General features: G+C 36.6%; 1 protein-coding gene across 3 annotated transcripts in view; it reads left to right on the top strand.

The window, feature by feature from the left end:
- LOC129723958 (PDZ domain-containing protein GIPC1) overlaps positions 1-15,762 on the top strand; it is a 45,296-nt gene extending 29,534 nt beyond the window's left edge. For 2 of the 3 annotated variants that reach the window (XM_055678470.1, XM_055678469.1), the window contains exons 3-6: positions 13,608-13,838; positions 13,902-14,150; positions 14,221-14,310; positions 14,367-15,761. In XM_055678470.1, coding sequence (XP_055534445.1) covers positions 13,608-13,838; positions 13,902-14,150; positions 14,221-14,310; positions 14,367-14,519 — 723 coding nt within the window. In that variant the 3' untranslated portion in view covers positions 14,520-15,761. Of the gene's footprint in view, positions 1-13,607; positions 13,839-13,901; positions 14,151-14,220; positions 14,311-14,366 lie in introns of all 3 variants that reach the window. The other variant, XM_055678471.1, reaches the window with a different exon arrangement.
- Positions 15,763-16,606: the final 844 nt, after the last annotated feature.

The raw sequence follows: 16,606 nt of genomic DNA, 5'->3' as shown, positions 1-16,606 counted from the left end.
TAATTGGAATGATAAAAGAAAATGAAAGAAAAAAGTTTACCATTTTTCTCTTCAGCGAAGTCAGTTGACGCCTGTGAAAGCGTGCCGACCATTCGTCACTGAATGTTGTTGACCCAAGGAACAATTGAAACATAATAAAAAAATCTCAAAAAAATTCTCAATTGTGATCATTTGTTGCACTAATGAAATTCCGAGGTTTTAAGAAACATTTTTTGTTACTGCGATGAAATTGTAAAGAAACAAGCAACAACTAAAGTTGCATCGCTGCTTCAAAAATCATCACACCAACAACGTAATTCGCGAGGTTGGATTTGTTGTTGAAACGTGTAAACGGCATTTGAAAATCTAACCTTTACTGAATAGATCTAGTGGGTGGAGCATATAGGTTGCCAACGTGATGCTTGCGAGATACGAAAAACAAACACACAAAAATACTTCTAAAAGTTGCTGTCATGCTCTGAAGCCATGTAACAGCAACTTTTGCTCGATCGTTCGCCTTATATTTGTTTTAGAGATGCGGTAATTTACTGCGTTGTAACTTTTACGTACTTGGACTAGAAGTCGTCCAAAAAGTGTGGGTCTCTAAAACGAAATGTGATAAATTGCTTTGAATTTCATTATCACGCTGAGATACTGATGAATTGAAGAAGCAAAATTAAAACTGGTAATGACCATTAGCATGATAAGGGAAGCAATATTTAAAACTGAGCCATGAACTTGCAAGTGTTTCTACAGCAAATGACGTAAATAGTATAAACGAGAAAAGTGAATAGAAATTAATAACTGGAGTTGAATCCTCAAATTTCTGGAAATAATCAAAGATAAATCGCTATACAGACAATATCTTTCCATTCTGACCATTTGCCGTTTTACAATCTCACCACAACGCCATGAAGTCTCTATTGCGCCCTAGTTGCTGTTACGATGCATCTTCGTAGCTGAAATTTTACCATGCAGCATTTACCATGTTGTTATTAAATTCCATGCATTAGTTCATACACATTGCGGTTTCATTCTTGAAACTTGTGTTGAAACAACGAAAATGTTGCAATTGGCTCCACCACCTGCGCTTTTTTTGTCATTGTATAAGAAACTGAGATGTAACTGCAACTTAATTTCGCATAAGAATTTGTTGCTGTGATGCACAAAGTTCATAATCGAAACAAATTTTGCTGCTTAGGGAGTAAGGTGATTAGCTTTGATTCCTGGCCTCTTAGCGAAAATTGGTAGGCAATCTATCAACTGTGCGAAAAAATCGAATCAAATCACCCAATCAGATCGTGACAACCGTTTGAAAATAATGGCGAGCGTCGTTAAAAATACATTTCACGCTAAGACGAAGTATTTTCCTTTCACTAAAAATATCTGCATCATTTTATTATCATATGAAACTGATTTATGACCCGGTTCGGTAGGTTGTTTGCCACTAAGTCGATCAGCTACGCCATGGCCACAGAGCCCTAAAGCAGATACACAATTTTCACTTTCCATTAAATAATATCGCCATCACCTAATTAGGAGTTTCGCGTTTACGTATGACAACCGTTATCCATTTGTCACCCTCGGCTCGGGTAATCCCCCTTGGGTTACCAGTTGAACGAACCGGGTTCACAACAGATATTGGCCAGATCGATGGAGACTGATAGAAAGTGGCTGGAGGTAGTTGGCCAACAGCAGTACAGGGTAACTTTGACTCCACCGCTAACTAAAACAAACAACTAGCTTGACTAGCCTCACATGATAATCGGTTTCAATTAAATTCACGGCTGCCACTGGCTTCCGCAGCTTTCTGGGAGTTGTGTTGATTAGACAGTTAACCGATCCGTACAACAGGTTTGCCATAAAACCGAGCCTTCAATGTTGTTGAACCTGTTCATTGGCGGCTGCATTTTTGTCTGCCTCCGAGAGGCTTTTCGTCACATCACACTCGACGGACGTTTACATTTTCTTTCAATTTATTGCTGTCTCAATTTGCGTGTTTGTTTGTATCTGAACTTCGAGAAAGTGATCAACATTGTTTGATGTAAAAAGAGTTTAATTCATTGAGGGCTTGTTTTGACGCCTCTCTAAATGTATTTAGTTGTTGCAACAGCTTTTACAATCATCAGCAGTATGCAAAACAAATCCTCGTTGACGCACCGACTCAAAATTACTATCAACGGCGGCTCCGGCGTATGAAAAATTGACGGCAACGTAAAAGTCGATTCAAAATGTTGTATCAAAGTAGTGTTACACAAAGTATGACTTCAGATCCAAAATCAACAGGTACAAGATCTGAACGTATCGACGGAGAAGCCTTATCGAATCAAGAGCAGATAGAGTAATCCAGTTATGTATGCTAAATCCCCTCGCAAGCCGTTCGCACCCGGAAAATTTACTTACGTATGGTAGATGTTTGGCGGCTCGTTTTTCATTGATTACTTACTCTGCTTAAGCTGTTAGTCAGCCTACACTAGCTCTTAGTGAGATTATGCAAATCAACTGCCTTTGCGGCTTCTCTGTACACGGTTTTTAAAGCGCATATTCAAACTACCACCCTACTGCTACGCAGACTATACATTTGTTCCACTGTGAGAAAGTCGGTCATTGTTGATTTAATGGAATTTAGAACATTATACAAGCCATCGTTGAACGCGGGTATTTGTTGCATCGTATTTGGGTCGAATGATGGCAACCTCACCAGCCGCTCTGTAACCTTCAGTGCTTATCCTCGTCTTTGAGAGCTTTTCCGCTGGCAATCGCTTGATGGTTGATGTCGAACAGTCAACATGCAGGAAGCCGTACGGTGTCATCGATTGTGCACTAGGGTGGGTTTATGAATAATATATATAATGTTTAAATTCACAGATGTTATTCGACTAAAACAATTCAGTAGTTGTTTATTTTAAAAATAACATTTGCTTTCTCGGTTATTCCTACCCTGACGAAGATTGGTGTTAAGCAGAGCGTAGTTCCCCCGTTGCGCGCCGTCACCTACGGTGCAGCGTTAGGCGGACAGAGGTCGATGCGCTTTCCGGCTGTAATCATTTCTGATGGAGGTGTCACCTGCTAGATATGTGTGATGTGGGTACCAAAAATAGAAAATTTTTGGACAGTAAACTAACGGTACATAACAATTAATAAAGATGCAACTTAGGTTGTCAATGATAAGATCAAAATGCAATATCATAAAAGATATTTTCAAAAATAGAAAAATATAGTTAATTTAAATTTGATTTTCAATGATGATTTGATTTCACGCAAGATCTTCAAGAATAATTTTAAGAGTCAATGTGAAATTCGCCGAATTCTTTTCATAAAATTTATTGCCATTGCGATGCTCCTGAAAAGAAATGCTCACATATACCTTTTAAATAAGTATTGAATGCGTCATTCTTTTGCTCTTTTATTATATTCGTTAGATACTACACATGGGTATTTATTAGAGCAATGACATGTATGGGGAAAATTTGACTTCTTATTTCGTTTAGAAGTAGGCTTCAATAGTTTCGTCTTCTCGAAAAAAGTCCCAATACGGATTTTTAGCTCAATTGGACTTCGGAAACTCGTAACTTAAAGCGGTCAAAGTTTCATTTTGTTGACGCATAACAAAATGCAAAGAAGTTGTCGACATTGAATTTTTTTGATGCCAAATGTCTTAGAAATGCATTAAACGTGCATATGATCTTCAAAAAAAAAAATGTTCGTGTACAAAATCAGCTTTCTGGGACTTGAAAATTCTCGAGCTGGGGCCAACGGAACGGATGGGGAAAAATGACCTTCGAATTTCGTTTGCATCTAGGGCTCAAATGTTTCGTCACCTCAAAACAGTCAAAGTTTTACTTGTTCGACTAATAAAGAAAAGCACAGGTAGTTGTTTAAAAAATTGTCGATATCGATTTTTTACACCAAATTTGATAGAACTGCAAGAGGATCGGCAACACTACTATTCTAAGTGCTCAATCTATCCTTCATCGGCCCGTAAATAAAACTAATTTCAGTGGTGTAATAACGGCTACGGAATTACATGTGATAGTGAAAGTGAGATGTTTTCACAGGAGGAAGCAGGCTTGCATGAAATATAATAATAAATGGTGCAAATGAAATGTAAATAAATATCGATTTTTTCTTTTGTTGTTTAAAGAGTTTGTCACTCATTGCTTAAATTCATTATTATTATTTTTATTTTAGCTCAATTTTCTTAGTGTTGCGTTTGCTTTATGCATTGACCTCGGAATCGATTAATATACTGTTTATTTAGCACTTTGGCTAGTAATTTTTGCTCTTTGTCAAAAAAATTTGAGCTATACTTTGGTACATATGTTACACAGCAAAGCCTTAGTGCTACATTCCGTATCGAAACTCGACCTTCTGTTTATTATACACAAATTACGCAGCCAAATGTCCAAAAGCCAAGTGTACAGGACAATTGTGGGGCTAGCGCTACGATTCTACTGACACTAACAGTTTCTCCCGAGCCGGGACTCGAACATAGATTACTAGCTTGTAGTGCTGGGACTATCCGGATTAAAATATCCGGATATCCGACCTCGGATATCGGACAAATATCCAAAATCCGGATCAATCGGATATCCGGATATTATCCGACAGGATATCCGGATTTTCGGATAGTCGGATATCCGGATATCCGGATATTGTATCCGAGCATAGTTTAATGGGAATTATGTAAATAAATACTTACGAGGGGATGGGAGATTTTGGAAAAAGCCATTTTTTGTGTTACTTTTCATTCGAACGAGCCTAAAAGCTAGAAATAAAATCCGGATATCCGGATAGTATATCCGGATATCCGACTATTCGATTATCCGTATCCGGATATCCGGAAATCCGAATAGTCTTCGTTTACACATCCGTGATCCGAGCTTCGGATAACCGGATCACGAATATATCCGGTTAAAAGTCCCAGCACTACTAGCTTGTTAGGCCAGCATCGTACCTCGAGACCAACTGGGATACAGGTACATATGTATATTGGAGGATTTATTCATTTTACTTTTCAATCATGGCTTTCTTCTTGTTTTGCTACTCCTCCGTCCAATAAATAAAACATTACATAAACATTAGATACGGGTCAATTTAATTGCAATAAATGAACTGTTTGTTTGTTTGTCCATTTGTATTAAAGATCTTTCAACCATAATGGTAATTCGGGTCCTAAATTAAATGAATTGGAAGTTTGAAAATACAAGATATACAATTTTAATATTATTTAAAGGCAGGGTTTATCGAATGGAAAATTACTCCGGAATGTACTACAAGTAGTCAGTCATTCTGTACAGGGCCTTGGGAAAATCGGTAGAGCTAACATCTTCTCGAAATCGAAAATCTCGAAACTAATTAGTCCAGATTATTAAAAAAAAACTTTGGAAACTTTTGAGAAGGTGCTGCCAACATCTGGCAGAGTTGGAGCGAAATGCGTCTACTGCAAGACGAACTCGAATGATTGATCAAATAAGTTGATTTGTACGATAATCATTAGGGTGCCAATCCCTTATATGAAAAAAAATAACCAGTAAATTAAAAAGAAACCTACACAAAATGTTCATCTACCCCTAAAAACACCTTGTGCAAAATTTTAGCTCGATTGGACTTAAAACGGGGTGGCGCAAGCATCAAAATGGCTATTTTGGTTGGCACCCTAGATCATACTGAGCACAATCAGAAACGTTGATAAACTGGCCAACTTCGGTTGGTTAGTATTTGAACGCGGTTGTGTCTACAACTTTGCTGAGGCAATTCACCCCTCTCCGTGATTAATTTTTATAAAATATACACTTAAAAATCAGCCTCTTAAGAAAATTATTTCATTTTGTGTTTTGTTGTTTTTATTTTAATTTGTTTTTTGCTTGCTAAAAAAAAGCATTTTTCTCACGGTGTATATTATTTTTGGAGAGATAAAGTAAGTTTCCGTTTTTTTGCAATAAAATTTTTAATTTCAGTTGCCAAAATTGGAACCGTGCCAAAAAAGGAAACGTTATATATTAAATTTGAGACTTCAAAATTATTATGATATTTTTTTTATTTATATGATTCAATAGGTTTTTAACAAAATCAGTCGTATATAACGTACTGTTATAACAAATTTTAAATTAGTCGTCACTTTTATTCTCCCGCAGCGCTTGTACAACAGCTTCTGTGACGTCAAACTCTCTGTTCCATTTGAAAGCAAGTGACTGTAAACCACGGCTGGTTTTAGATTGCCAGACCTGCTATATACGACAGTGCGTTGTTCACAGTTGGAGTCAAATACACGTTCAATTTAAGTTACCCATTAGTGAGAGAAATTTCACTCATTTTCAAAAAAGTTGCACGACTTTTTATTGAGGAAATATTTTACCCATTTGACGAGTAACAGCTACCAATTAGTCTTTTGATACATTTTTAATTGATTTTCATAATTTGAATTTTGCGCTTTGTGATATATCATTCTAGCAGAACATTTAATCACGCTGAGCAATTCCACAAAAAACTGGCAACCAATTTAAACGACCCTTATATTTGGTTGCAACTTTGCATAGATATTTTTATTGGCAAAAGATGCCATTTTGTGCTTTTTGTTTAATTTTTTGGAACAAGACTATTGAAAAATGCTATTTTGAAAAGATATTGATGATTAAAAATGTTTTTAGGGCGAAAACGGATTGTTTGATCGGTATGACGTCTTCGGCAAAGTTGTAGATAACAATTTTGTCTCTCCGAAAAAATTACACCCTTGTAAATATGTTTTTTGTAAAAAAAAGTTAAAATAAAGTTTTAAAATTAATTATCTAAAAAAGATCATTTTTAATAACTATTTTTTTAAATAAAAACTACAAAAGATTATCTAAACAATCAAACCGGTTCGATCATGGAAAAATCTGGAAAAAATATAGGTATTGTATAAAAAAATATTTTTTTTTCTCACTAAAAATATTAAACTGGGACATTTTTTATGGAACTGATCCGCTTGATTTGAAATACATAATGGAAAACATATACTTTGCGTGTAAACAAACAGAAAAAAAGGAGACAAGGATACCTCGCGGGGGAATTCCATCGTTACAAAATCGTTGACAGAACAGCCCCCCACGTAACTAAGCATGTGTCTACGGCATATCAATATTATTGGTAGTTGGTAGTTGAGCTCATTAGAAATCATCAGGCATAAATTGTTTCCAGAAACAGTTGAATCAGGTTCAACCCAGAACGAGAGTCAAAATCAGCTCAGTTTGTTGTATAATTTATTGTATACTATTTACTATAAAATGTTGCCAAATACGGAACCCTTTTGTTGCTAAAATCGGAGAGTGCCAAAAAACGGAGCATGCCAAAAACGGAAACCTACTGTATCTACAGCTTTGCCAAAGACGCACATCGATCAAACAAACCTTGCTGGCTCTAAATTATTTGTAGTCATCAATATTCTTTTTATATAAACACTTTTCACAAATTAGCCGAGATTAAAAAAAATACTGATAGCACAAAAAGATATCTTTAGCCCACAGAGTAACATCTTTGTAAAGTTTCAATTCATTCATTTTCCCGATGTTCCTTCGCCGGAATAAACTGCTGGTACTAAACACATTGTTCCCGTGGGAGAAACAACGACGGCCACATTTCAGCGAAGTAGGCAACAAAACAAGCGCAATGCTAAAGATCTCTTTTCGTGGTAACTATAAGTAACAAAGGTAATGTCAAGAATTAAAAGGCTAGAAAAGGACAGAGAGAAAAATTGGAAAAGAGAAGCAGAATTTGTTAAATAAAATCAATCAGAAAAGATTTTCCGAGCGGTCATTGGTCACGTACGGGGTCCCTCTCTCTTGTAACTGATGTTGAATGTCACCCATGTCAATTCTCCGTGAAAGCCATGTCAGTGAAATAAATGATATATCTTAATAGATATCGGAATTCCTTGATCTGAGCCAATCCATTGCATGAGGTCGGTGTTGTGTAGTGTGTTGGGAGGGCTCATGTTCTTTGGCACCACCTGGACGTTCTTCCGTTATGACAAAATGCCAAATCTGGCCAAAACAGAACGGAGAAACTGTGTTGCTCCAACAGACGTTTTTTTCAGGTGCTCTTTGCCCAAAAATTTCCTAGTTGACGGAATCTTTGAGATGAAAATGCTATTCAAACCACAGGAACAGAAGGTCTGCATACGAGGAACTTATTAGCAAACTTCGAAAGCTAAGTGTGTTTGGAAATGTCTGCCACGTTTCCTCTTTCAGTTTCCTTATAATATTCCTATCCAGGAAGCTGTTTGGAGTCTGCCTTGACGTAAGTTTCAATATCCTGTACCACGCAATCAAACTACGTTAGCATCTTCACGATTTGGAGTCACCACATCGAGCTAAAAAACAAGCCGAACTGTCAAAAGGCTCGTTTTTTAGCTCGATTCACAGTTGTAGACGACACTTCCAGCTTGCCTGCGACACTTCGGACGGAAAGGTTAGGTTTCCGCTTGAAACTGCTGGCCACTCTTTTTTGTCGTTTCTGCGGCCTGTAGATTTCGATTTCTCCCCGATCCTGTGATGGTTGATTTGTCCACATTCAACAATTTCGCCACTTTGGCGTGCGAGTAGTTTGAATGCGCGAGCAAAACTTACGACGCCATTTTACAACTGAAAAGCAAATGCCAAAATTAAACATAAGACTATACACACACATCTTTAAAATGAGGGGTGTTCAGGTTTTTTTTTACACGATAAAAATGATACGGCAAATTGAAGTTGACCAGTTTTTGACCATAACACCCTTTAATTGTCGTGAATTCGTCACGCTGACGCCGAATTGGATTATATTCAATAAAATGGTTAGATATAATACAACATTTGCTTAAAAAGTAGAAAAAGCGAAAAATAGGAGCACGACAAGGAATTATAGTGTTCAATTAAAATTCGAAGGCGGGGACTTTGCGTAGTTGGTAACATCTCCGCCAACCACGCTGATGGCCTGGGTCCGAGTCCCAACGCCGACATAGGTGTCGTTCAACTCACAACCAACCGAACTAGTCTAGAATTAATCCTAGCCGACATCGGAAGATTTTCTGAGACGAAAAATCTCTGGGATCACGCCCTTCATCATGAGGAAGTAAAGCTGTTGGTGCTGGTCCGTTAATCAACGGGTGATAAATTAGGGTCCTGGATCGAGTCGCCTCCCCGGGCGTTGCTGACTGGCATAATAGTGGCAGAACTAGACCGACGAAAAATAACCGAAAAAAAATCATAATGTCAACGTTTTGTGAATATTGAAAGTATTGCGAAAAATACAGAGAAGGTATTGCGAAAAATACAGAAAACTCTCTCAGAAACTCTCCGTCTTGTGACATAAACCCCTTTAAGGTGAAATTCTGTAGAAGACACAAATGGCCGACTTTGAACTTTTAAAAGCACAAGACATGGAAATAAAGTGTGTGACATCTGAGAGCGCACTACCTTATGGTTGTTGTGGTGAAACAAATATAAAGCAGTATTTTCCCAAGTGATGCACAAACTATTTCCGAGTTTTGTGCCTTTGAAATGCGAACTTGGCCATTTGTGGCTCGTACCTTGAGATTTTTACGCGTGGACTAATCTTCAAATTCAATTTAGTCTTTTATACGCGGTCTCATAAAAAGTTGGAATGTATCTCCCGCGTGAAAAAACATGGCTGTATACAATATTCGGAACTGAAGCGAACATGAACGAACTAATGCAGCACTTGAAACAGAATTGTCGGAATTACGGGCACATACAATATTTTTTTTATACTAATTTAGTTGGAGTTGTTACATTATGGATAACAGTTTTTGAAAATTGTGCATCTGCTTATTAGTTAGAGGCTACAACAATAAAAGCAACATGCCTGTTTGTTACCTTCGTTGAAACGGTGTCAACAAAGAGAGAGTTTTGTGTGTTTTACTCTCTACGAAAGAATAAGCCCAGCTGATAGCGGTACGAAAAAAGTCACACTTGTTCGCACACCAACCAACGTGATGGCAATCGTGGTTGACTGGCTGTGAATGGGTTAGCGAAACGAATCGGCTCGACATGCATACAAAGATACGAATTTAGTAGGTAGCGAATATACTCACCGTTCGCGTGACTATTGAAGTCACCCTACGACGCGCGTGTTATGCTTGGCTGGAGACAGAAGAGCAACATCGGACTGTGGCGGCTGGACGAGGGTCGTAATTTGCGCACCGCGCACCTCGCCACACCTATTGTTTCTAATTCAATCAACTGAAGCATAACGATTTTCCCATAACTTTTCGATACACAGCAGCATCACTTCACTGCTGGTACCTAACAGCTACCAGGCCCAAAAGCATCACTGATGAAGCTTACAGTCGAATCCTATAATCATCGTTTGTCTTTGCAAGCGATTGCGGATGAGCTGAGCCAAGGTTGAGAACTGGCCCGGTTTTTGCACCTGTGATGTGTCATGTGCGGGCAACGATGAATCGCGGTGCTGCACATGCCATCGTATCATCACACCGAGGGGGCGCAGCTGCAATTAAATTTTCTTAAAACAAAGTTCAAAATCGCCGAAAAGAAATCTCGCTCCCGCAGCAATGGCTTGCTCAATTTCTATTTTTCGTTGTTACTATAAACAATGAATTTGTCGTGCCACGAATTGTTGCTAGTGAAAGCTGGGGACATTTCGCAAAATGTTCAAACATCGGTAAGCATGGAGGAAAGTGTGTCTCCTTCGTTTATGTAAATTTTTAAAAAAGAACTTTCGGAATTTCAGTTTAGGGTTTTTGGAACTCAATGAACCTAAAATCATAATTTATCAAAACTACCTCCGACAAGCTAATCAGTCGCGAGTGTACTCGAAGGAAATTGATTACTTTAGTGTATCTAACAAAAAGTATTTTCACTCCATCTCCTCTATTCAGTTGAACAGCGTGTAGCCCAAAAAATATCTCAACAGCATTGAACCATTACAAACAACCTTGCAACAAGCTTTATGATTAGGAAGCAGAGTGTAGAGCGAAAGTTTAATCAACTCGCCACCGACAAAGTGGGCTCTCCGCCGATCGATGTTGATGCATAATGGAACAACCTCTTTCGATCCGCTTAGGAGTGCGATCTTGTCTTTCCAGTAAAATATTTACTCAGAAGCTGAGTTTTGCATGCTCGATTCACCTCTCGAATGTGTAGCTTTTTCGCGCAGAAAATTGGTATAAATAACATAACTCGAGAAAAAAAAGTGCAACCACTTTTCAGCCAACTTTTTTTTACTCGCAAATAAAGAAAATGGAAACGGCTCCGATTGGTAGTGATACCAAGAAGAACGAGAGATCGATGGCTGATGACTTGATGATGATGATGATCATGGTGATGATGATGATTATGCATGCTGTGCAAATAGTTGAAGATAATCGGGGGCAACACTATCGTATCAACAGCCGAATAGTATCGAGGCATCAGCGGTAGGTGATCTTTTCCGTGTGAAGTTTGGTTTAGTTGGTACTGGGTGCATACGTTAGTACTGCTGGGGTCGTGTTACGATCGGTTGCGTTTTTTATTGCTCTTCCCTTAAATAGTGGCCAGGGATTCTCGGTGTGGTTAATCGGTGATTACCGGTGACAATCGGTGTACGATTGAGGGTGATTAATTCTTTAATATTTGGGGCTCACAGAAATGTGTTTAGTGCCGTAAAATAATTTAGTGATCGGTATTAATAATTCAAAGACAATGATACAATATTTTCCTGGGGGTTTTACTATTTATTAGTCATTGTGTAGTATCGCGAGTGATTTCTAAGTTTTTCGGTATAATAAAAATTTCCTGAAAAAGTGATTAGACAATGACGTTCACAAGTGATTCAAGTTTGAATAGCTGAAACGATAGCTTCAAAAATCTCTGAAGGACGCTATCTCTCAGATTTTCTTACGCTTCTAGTACTAAAAGTGCTGGAGGAATCTTTAGTCACTAAACTTTGAGGCATGTTCATCCCACCATTACCGAATATAATGAACTATTTAGTAAAAACTAATAAGCGTTTGAACAGAAATAGATTATTGGCGTTTGTTTCCTCAATTTGATTGCTGCCTGCGGTAAGAATGTCCGAATCCGTGTAGAAAATATTTGACTAGATTTATTTATAGACATTCTTATAGATTTACATTTACAATTACTGATTTCTATTTAGTTTTTGCTCAATCATTTTTTTATATTATTTTGACGATATTAACTTTTATCGTAGCTTGTTTGTTAATCCTTTTATAGAGAAATTCTCAATTTATGTCAATGTTTTCATAGTATTTAAGTATTGCTTGGCTCGGTTCCAAAATCTACAAATGTTAGAAATAGAGAGTGTAAAAATGGAAATTATGTAAAAAATGTAAGAAAATGTCAGTATGTTAAAAAAGTTGAAAATAACTAAAATGTCAAAATGTTAAAAGTGCTAAAATATTGAAAATATTAGATGTTTAAAGTGGTAAAAAAGTTGAAAATATCAAAAATGTTAAATATAATAATGTTGAAAATGTTAAATATGTTAAAAATTTTAAAAATGTTAAAAATGTTAAAAATGTTAAAAATGTTAAAAATGTTGAAAATGCTAAAAATGTTAAAAATGTTAAAAATGTTTAAGATGTTAAAAATTTTAAAAATTTTAAAAATGTTAAAATTTTTTAAAATTTTCAAAACGAAAATGTTAAAAATGTTAAAAATGTTGAAAATGTTAAAAATGTTAAAAATGTTAAAAATGTTAAAAATGTTGAAAATGTTGAAAATGTTGAAAATGTTGAAAATGTTGAAAATGTTGAAAATGTTAAAAATGTTAAAAATGTTATTGATGTTAAAAATGTTACAAATGTTAAAAATGATATAAATGCTAAAAATGTTGAAAATGTTATAAATGTTAGAGTTGTTAAAAATAATGGAAATGTTAAAATTGATAGAAATTTTAGACCTTTCATAGGTTAAATGATAAAAATGTTAAAAATTGTAAAAATGGTAAAACTGATATAAATGAAAAAAATGTTGAAAAAAATAAAAATGTTGTAAAGTTCAAAATGCCAAAAATGCCAAAGTGTATTTTAGGTTTTACCAGAAATAACCTGTGCAAAACCCACCGGATGTACGGTATTGAACCCTCGACGCGGCTGTTTTATATTTGCCCAAATGTTTTTTAATGTGTTGATTACCGTTTGGAATGAGTAGTTTTTTCTTTGTCGTATGGTGTAATTTTGTCGTAGTGTAAAGCTAAGTTTTAACATAAAATGAACAATACACTGCGAACTCTGAGAATAGTCTCATGGTAGAAGTGAAACGTCGGCGAGGGCCGAATAGAAATTAACGCATTTCATTAGACTGCAGGCGGAAATATCAAATTGTTTTCAATAATCCAAGAAAATAGATAGGATAAGATGAGAATAACAACTAAAAGTAAAATAAATAACTCATGTTACACAGATAAAATGGTTACTTTTTCCTGAAATACCTTGGAAAATAATCATACGCAACAAACATTTTATGTTTTGCAATATTTTCATCAAGCTAACGGCTTGCTAAGTTCACATAATTTTTTGATAAAATCGAAATTCCTAAAATTATATTTCTAACGGATTGCACAGCAGACTCACGGATATGATTCATATTCTTAAAAACGAAGATTGTGTTTCCACTTTTCCACAGATCCTATTCTGCACGCTGAACTCTCACAAGGTCGACATGAGCAACCTGCTGGGCGGTCAAATCGGCCTTAACGATTTCATCTTCGCACATAAAAAGGGCCGACCCAAGGAGGTGGAAATCGTGAAGTCCGAAGATGCACTTGGTCTTACCATCACCGACAACGGAGCTGGGTATGCCTTTATCAAGCGGATCAAAACCGGAAGCGTGATCGATCGGATTCAACACATTCAGGTGAGTGGGTCTCACGTTGGCTTTGTCCCGTTCAGTAATGAAATTGAATACTTCGCTTTCCAGGTCGGTGATCACATCGAGAAGCTGGATGGGGTGAATGTGGTTGGCAAGCGACACTACGAAGTTGCTCGTATGCTGAAGGACATCCCAACCGGATCGACATTCACGATCCGGTTGGTTGAACCCATGAAGAGCGGTTTCCAGGGAATCGCGCCACGCAAAGGAGGTGCGAAACAAACCAAGCCAGGCTATGGAAGCGGCAAGGAGACACTTAGGTTTAAGTCGAACGGCAACGCAGCCATTGAAGACGAGGTACAGCTACAGTGTTATAGATTTTTGTAATATGAAACCGATTGAAAATAATTGCGTTTTTAATCCGTAGCACGACGATGTAACGCAGTGTGGAATAGATGCCATCAATTCTCTGCTAGATTCGTTCATGGGAATCAACGACACCGAACTAGCGACACAAGTACGAACGCTCTAGTCTATATGAAGATTTTTGTACTAGAACAATATTTTTTGTAGATCTGGGACCTAGGGAGCAATAAAACCAACTCGATGGACTTCGCCGAAGCTATCGACGCATCCGATCTGGAAGCTTTTGGATTCACCGACGACTTCATCATCGAGCTGTGGGGTGCTGTCACTGACGCCCGGCAAGGGCGTCACAAAAGATAAGCCTTTCGTATGATGGGTAAATAGACATCAATTGCCTGTGTATACTTAAACCCGCCACGCATCCTACTATTATACATATAAAACGATAATTGTAAAATCACCGTACTGATGAGTGGAGATGCGTTTGGAAATTTAAGCTTCTCTTGCTTGCCGCGTCACGAGAACGTCGGCCGCCGGTGATTTGCCCTAATTAATAGCATTTAAATACATTCTTTATGATGAGAAGCAAGATCAAACAATAGCAGTTTATTTCGATATCGCGAAAGATTCTAGAGTAGAGCTGACGACAGATGGCATAGTCGTCTGTTGTGTGACTAATTGAACGATAAATAGATGGTGTGGTAATCAAACAGAATAGATATGGAATGTGAATCAAGTGATATGAGTAATTTTAAATAATTTAATCTATTTACGATCAAAAGTGTACTTACAAAAAAACATAAAATAAAACAATGGTGACTGAACCGCCGTTCTGCAGTGGGAGAACTTGAGTCAAGTAGAAAATTAAAAGAAATGTGGTGTTATTTTAGCAAGAGAAAAAAACTCTACTGTTAAGCTCTGTAAAACTAGGCGATTATTAAGATTATCGTTTAATTAAAAATATCATTAAAAATGCGGTATTGTTCCTGAAGATAACCCTCGTGAAGAATTCAACAATCTTAGGTTAAAGCTTGCCAGTAACCCCTGATTATTGGCACGGACTTTTTCAAAAGAACTATCGTTTTGTATTTCCAAATTTCGTGAAATTCCTATAATTCGATAGGATCGTTTTTGCTCGTGAAGTTTTGCTTAGACAAACAGTACCCATAATATTATTTTAAAATTATCAAAATTTCGCTTTTCGTTAATTTTTCTATAAAGGAAAGTATATGAATGCTTTCCGTTGAATTTTCGTTAATATGAATTTGATGTGTGGATTTTGTTTTTCGAGTGTGAATTTCTCGGTATTGTAAATTTTGCACTATTTTGCTGTTACAGATGATATACACTCATTCCTAAGAATAGAATAATTAAATGAGGAACTAATTTTTTATTTTTTTATTCAATTAGGCTATCGATAATTGCAACAAATGATAATTAACTGCTAAAAATTTAAGAAACAAAATTTCTAAAATCCTCTTTAGCCATGCGCCTCCATATTATTATTTACTGTAGAAGCCTTGTCAGGGGTAATCAGCAGTAAATTTTGACGTTTCAGAAGAATTTTCTCGATTAACACGTAAGCAATTTATTTTTGTAAAAAAAGCTTGATTAAATTATCTGAAAACAATAAATTAAATATCTGCATTTCTTATATGTCAGCTACTGTTGAGTCAAATATATCTTTCAGTTTTCATTAAAATATACAAAATATCATAACCTTCAGATATAGCTTGGTGATTGCCTTTCGTTAATCACTTTCTATTTTTATTTGTTAACACGGCTGGTAATAAATTTTAATTTGTTGTTATCACATGTCTGGTTGTGATAATAGGACAATCGATCAAATCTCACCTTATGTTATAGGACTCAGTAACAGTTTGAGGTGCAGTGAATGAATCTATAAAAATCCAATTACGATATATAATTTGTGGTGGATTTACAGTCGCAAGATTACACTTTTACAAGCGCGTAATCGAGGTTTTGAATTATCCATGCATTGGTTTATTCTGACACACTCCATAAACCGCTCTTAACGTTGTGCTTAACAAATATTCGTAAAGTTTTTCTTAAAAATTAAGGTCGCTTGTTACTGGAATTACTGGAATACGTGATTGAATTATGCATATTCTTCCAAACGCGACGTTAAACTTATTTCAGCCTAACGTTTTGTCTTCGTCAGTCGTCTATGACACAAAATCGTCCCTTTACTCACATTTATATTTATTCGTTTAATTGAGATCGAAGCAACCCATGCCTGCATGGTTTTAGTACTACTTCAGTTATTTTTTGTGTGTTGTTTTTGTGTCATGGTGAACATTGGAAAAACATGTGTAACTTTTGCGTTTGTAAAGTGTCAAACTAGCGGAGAGCGTAGCTCAAAATCGGATTCAAGTGACACCGTAACATAAAAACATTTATGCTGAGCATCATTTGGAAGATGAAAA

Source organism: Wyeomyia smithii, chromosome 2 (assembly GCF_029784165.1).
Source record: "Wyeomyia smithii strain HCP4-BCI-WySm-NY-G18 chromosome 2, ASM2978416v1, whole genome shotgun sequence".
Lineage (NCBI taxonomy): Eukaryota > Metazoa > Arthropoda > Insecta > Diptera > Culicidae > Wyeomyia > Wyeomyia smithii.
This window is presented reverse-complemented; position numbering and strand designations above follow the sequence as displayed.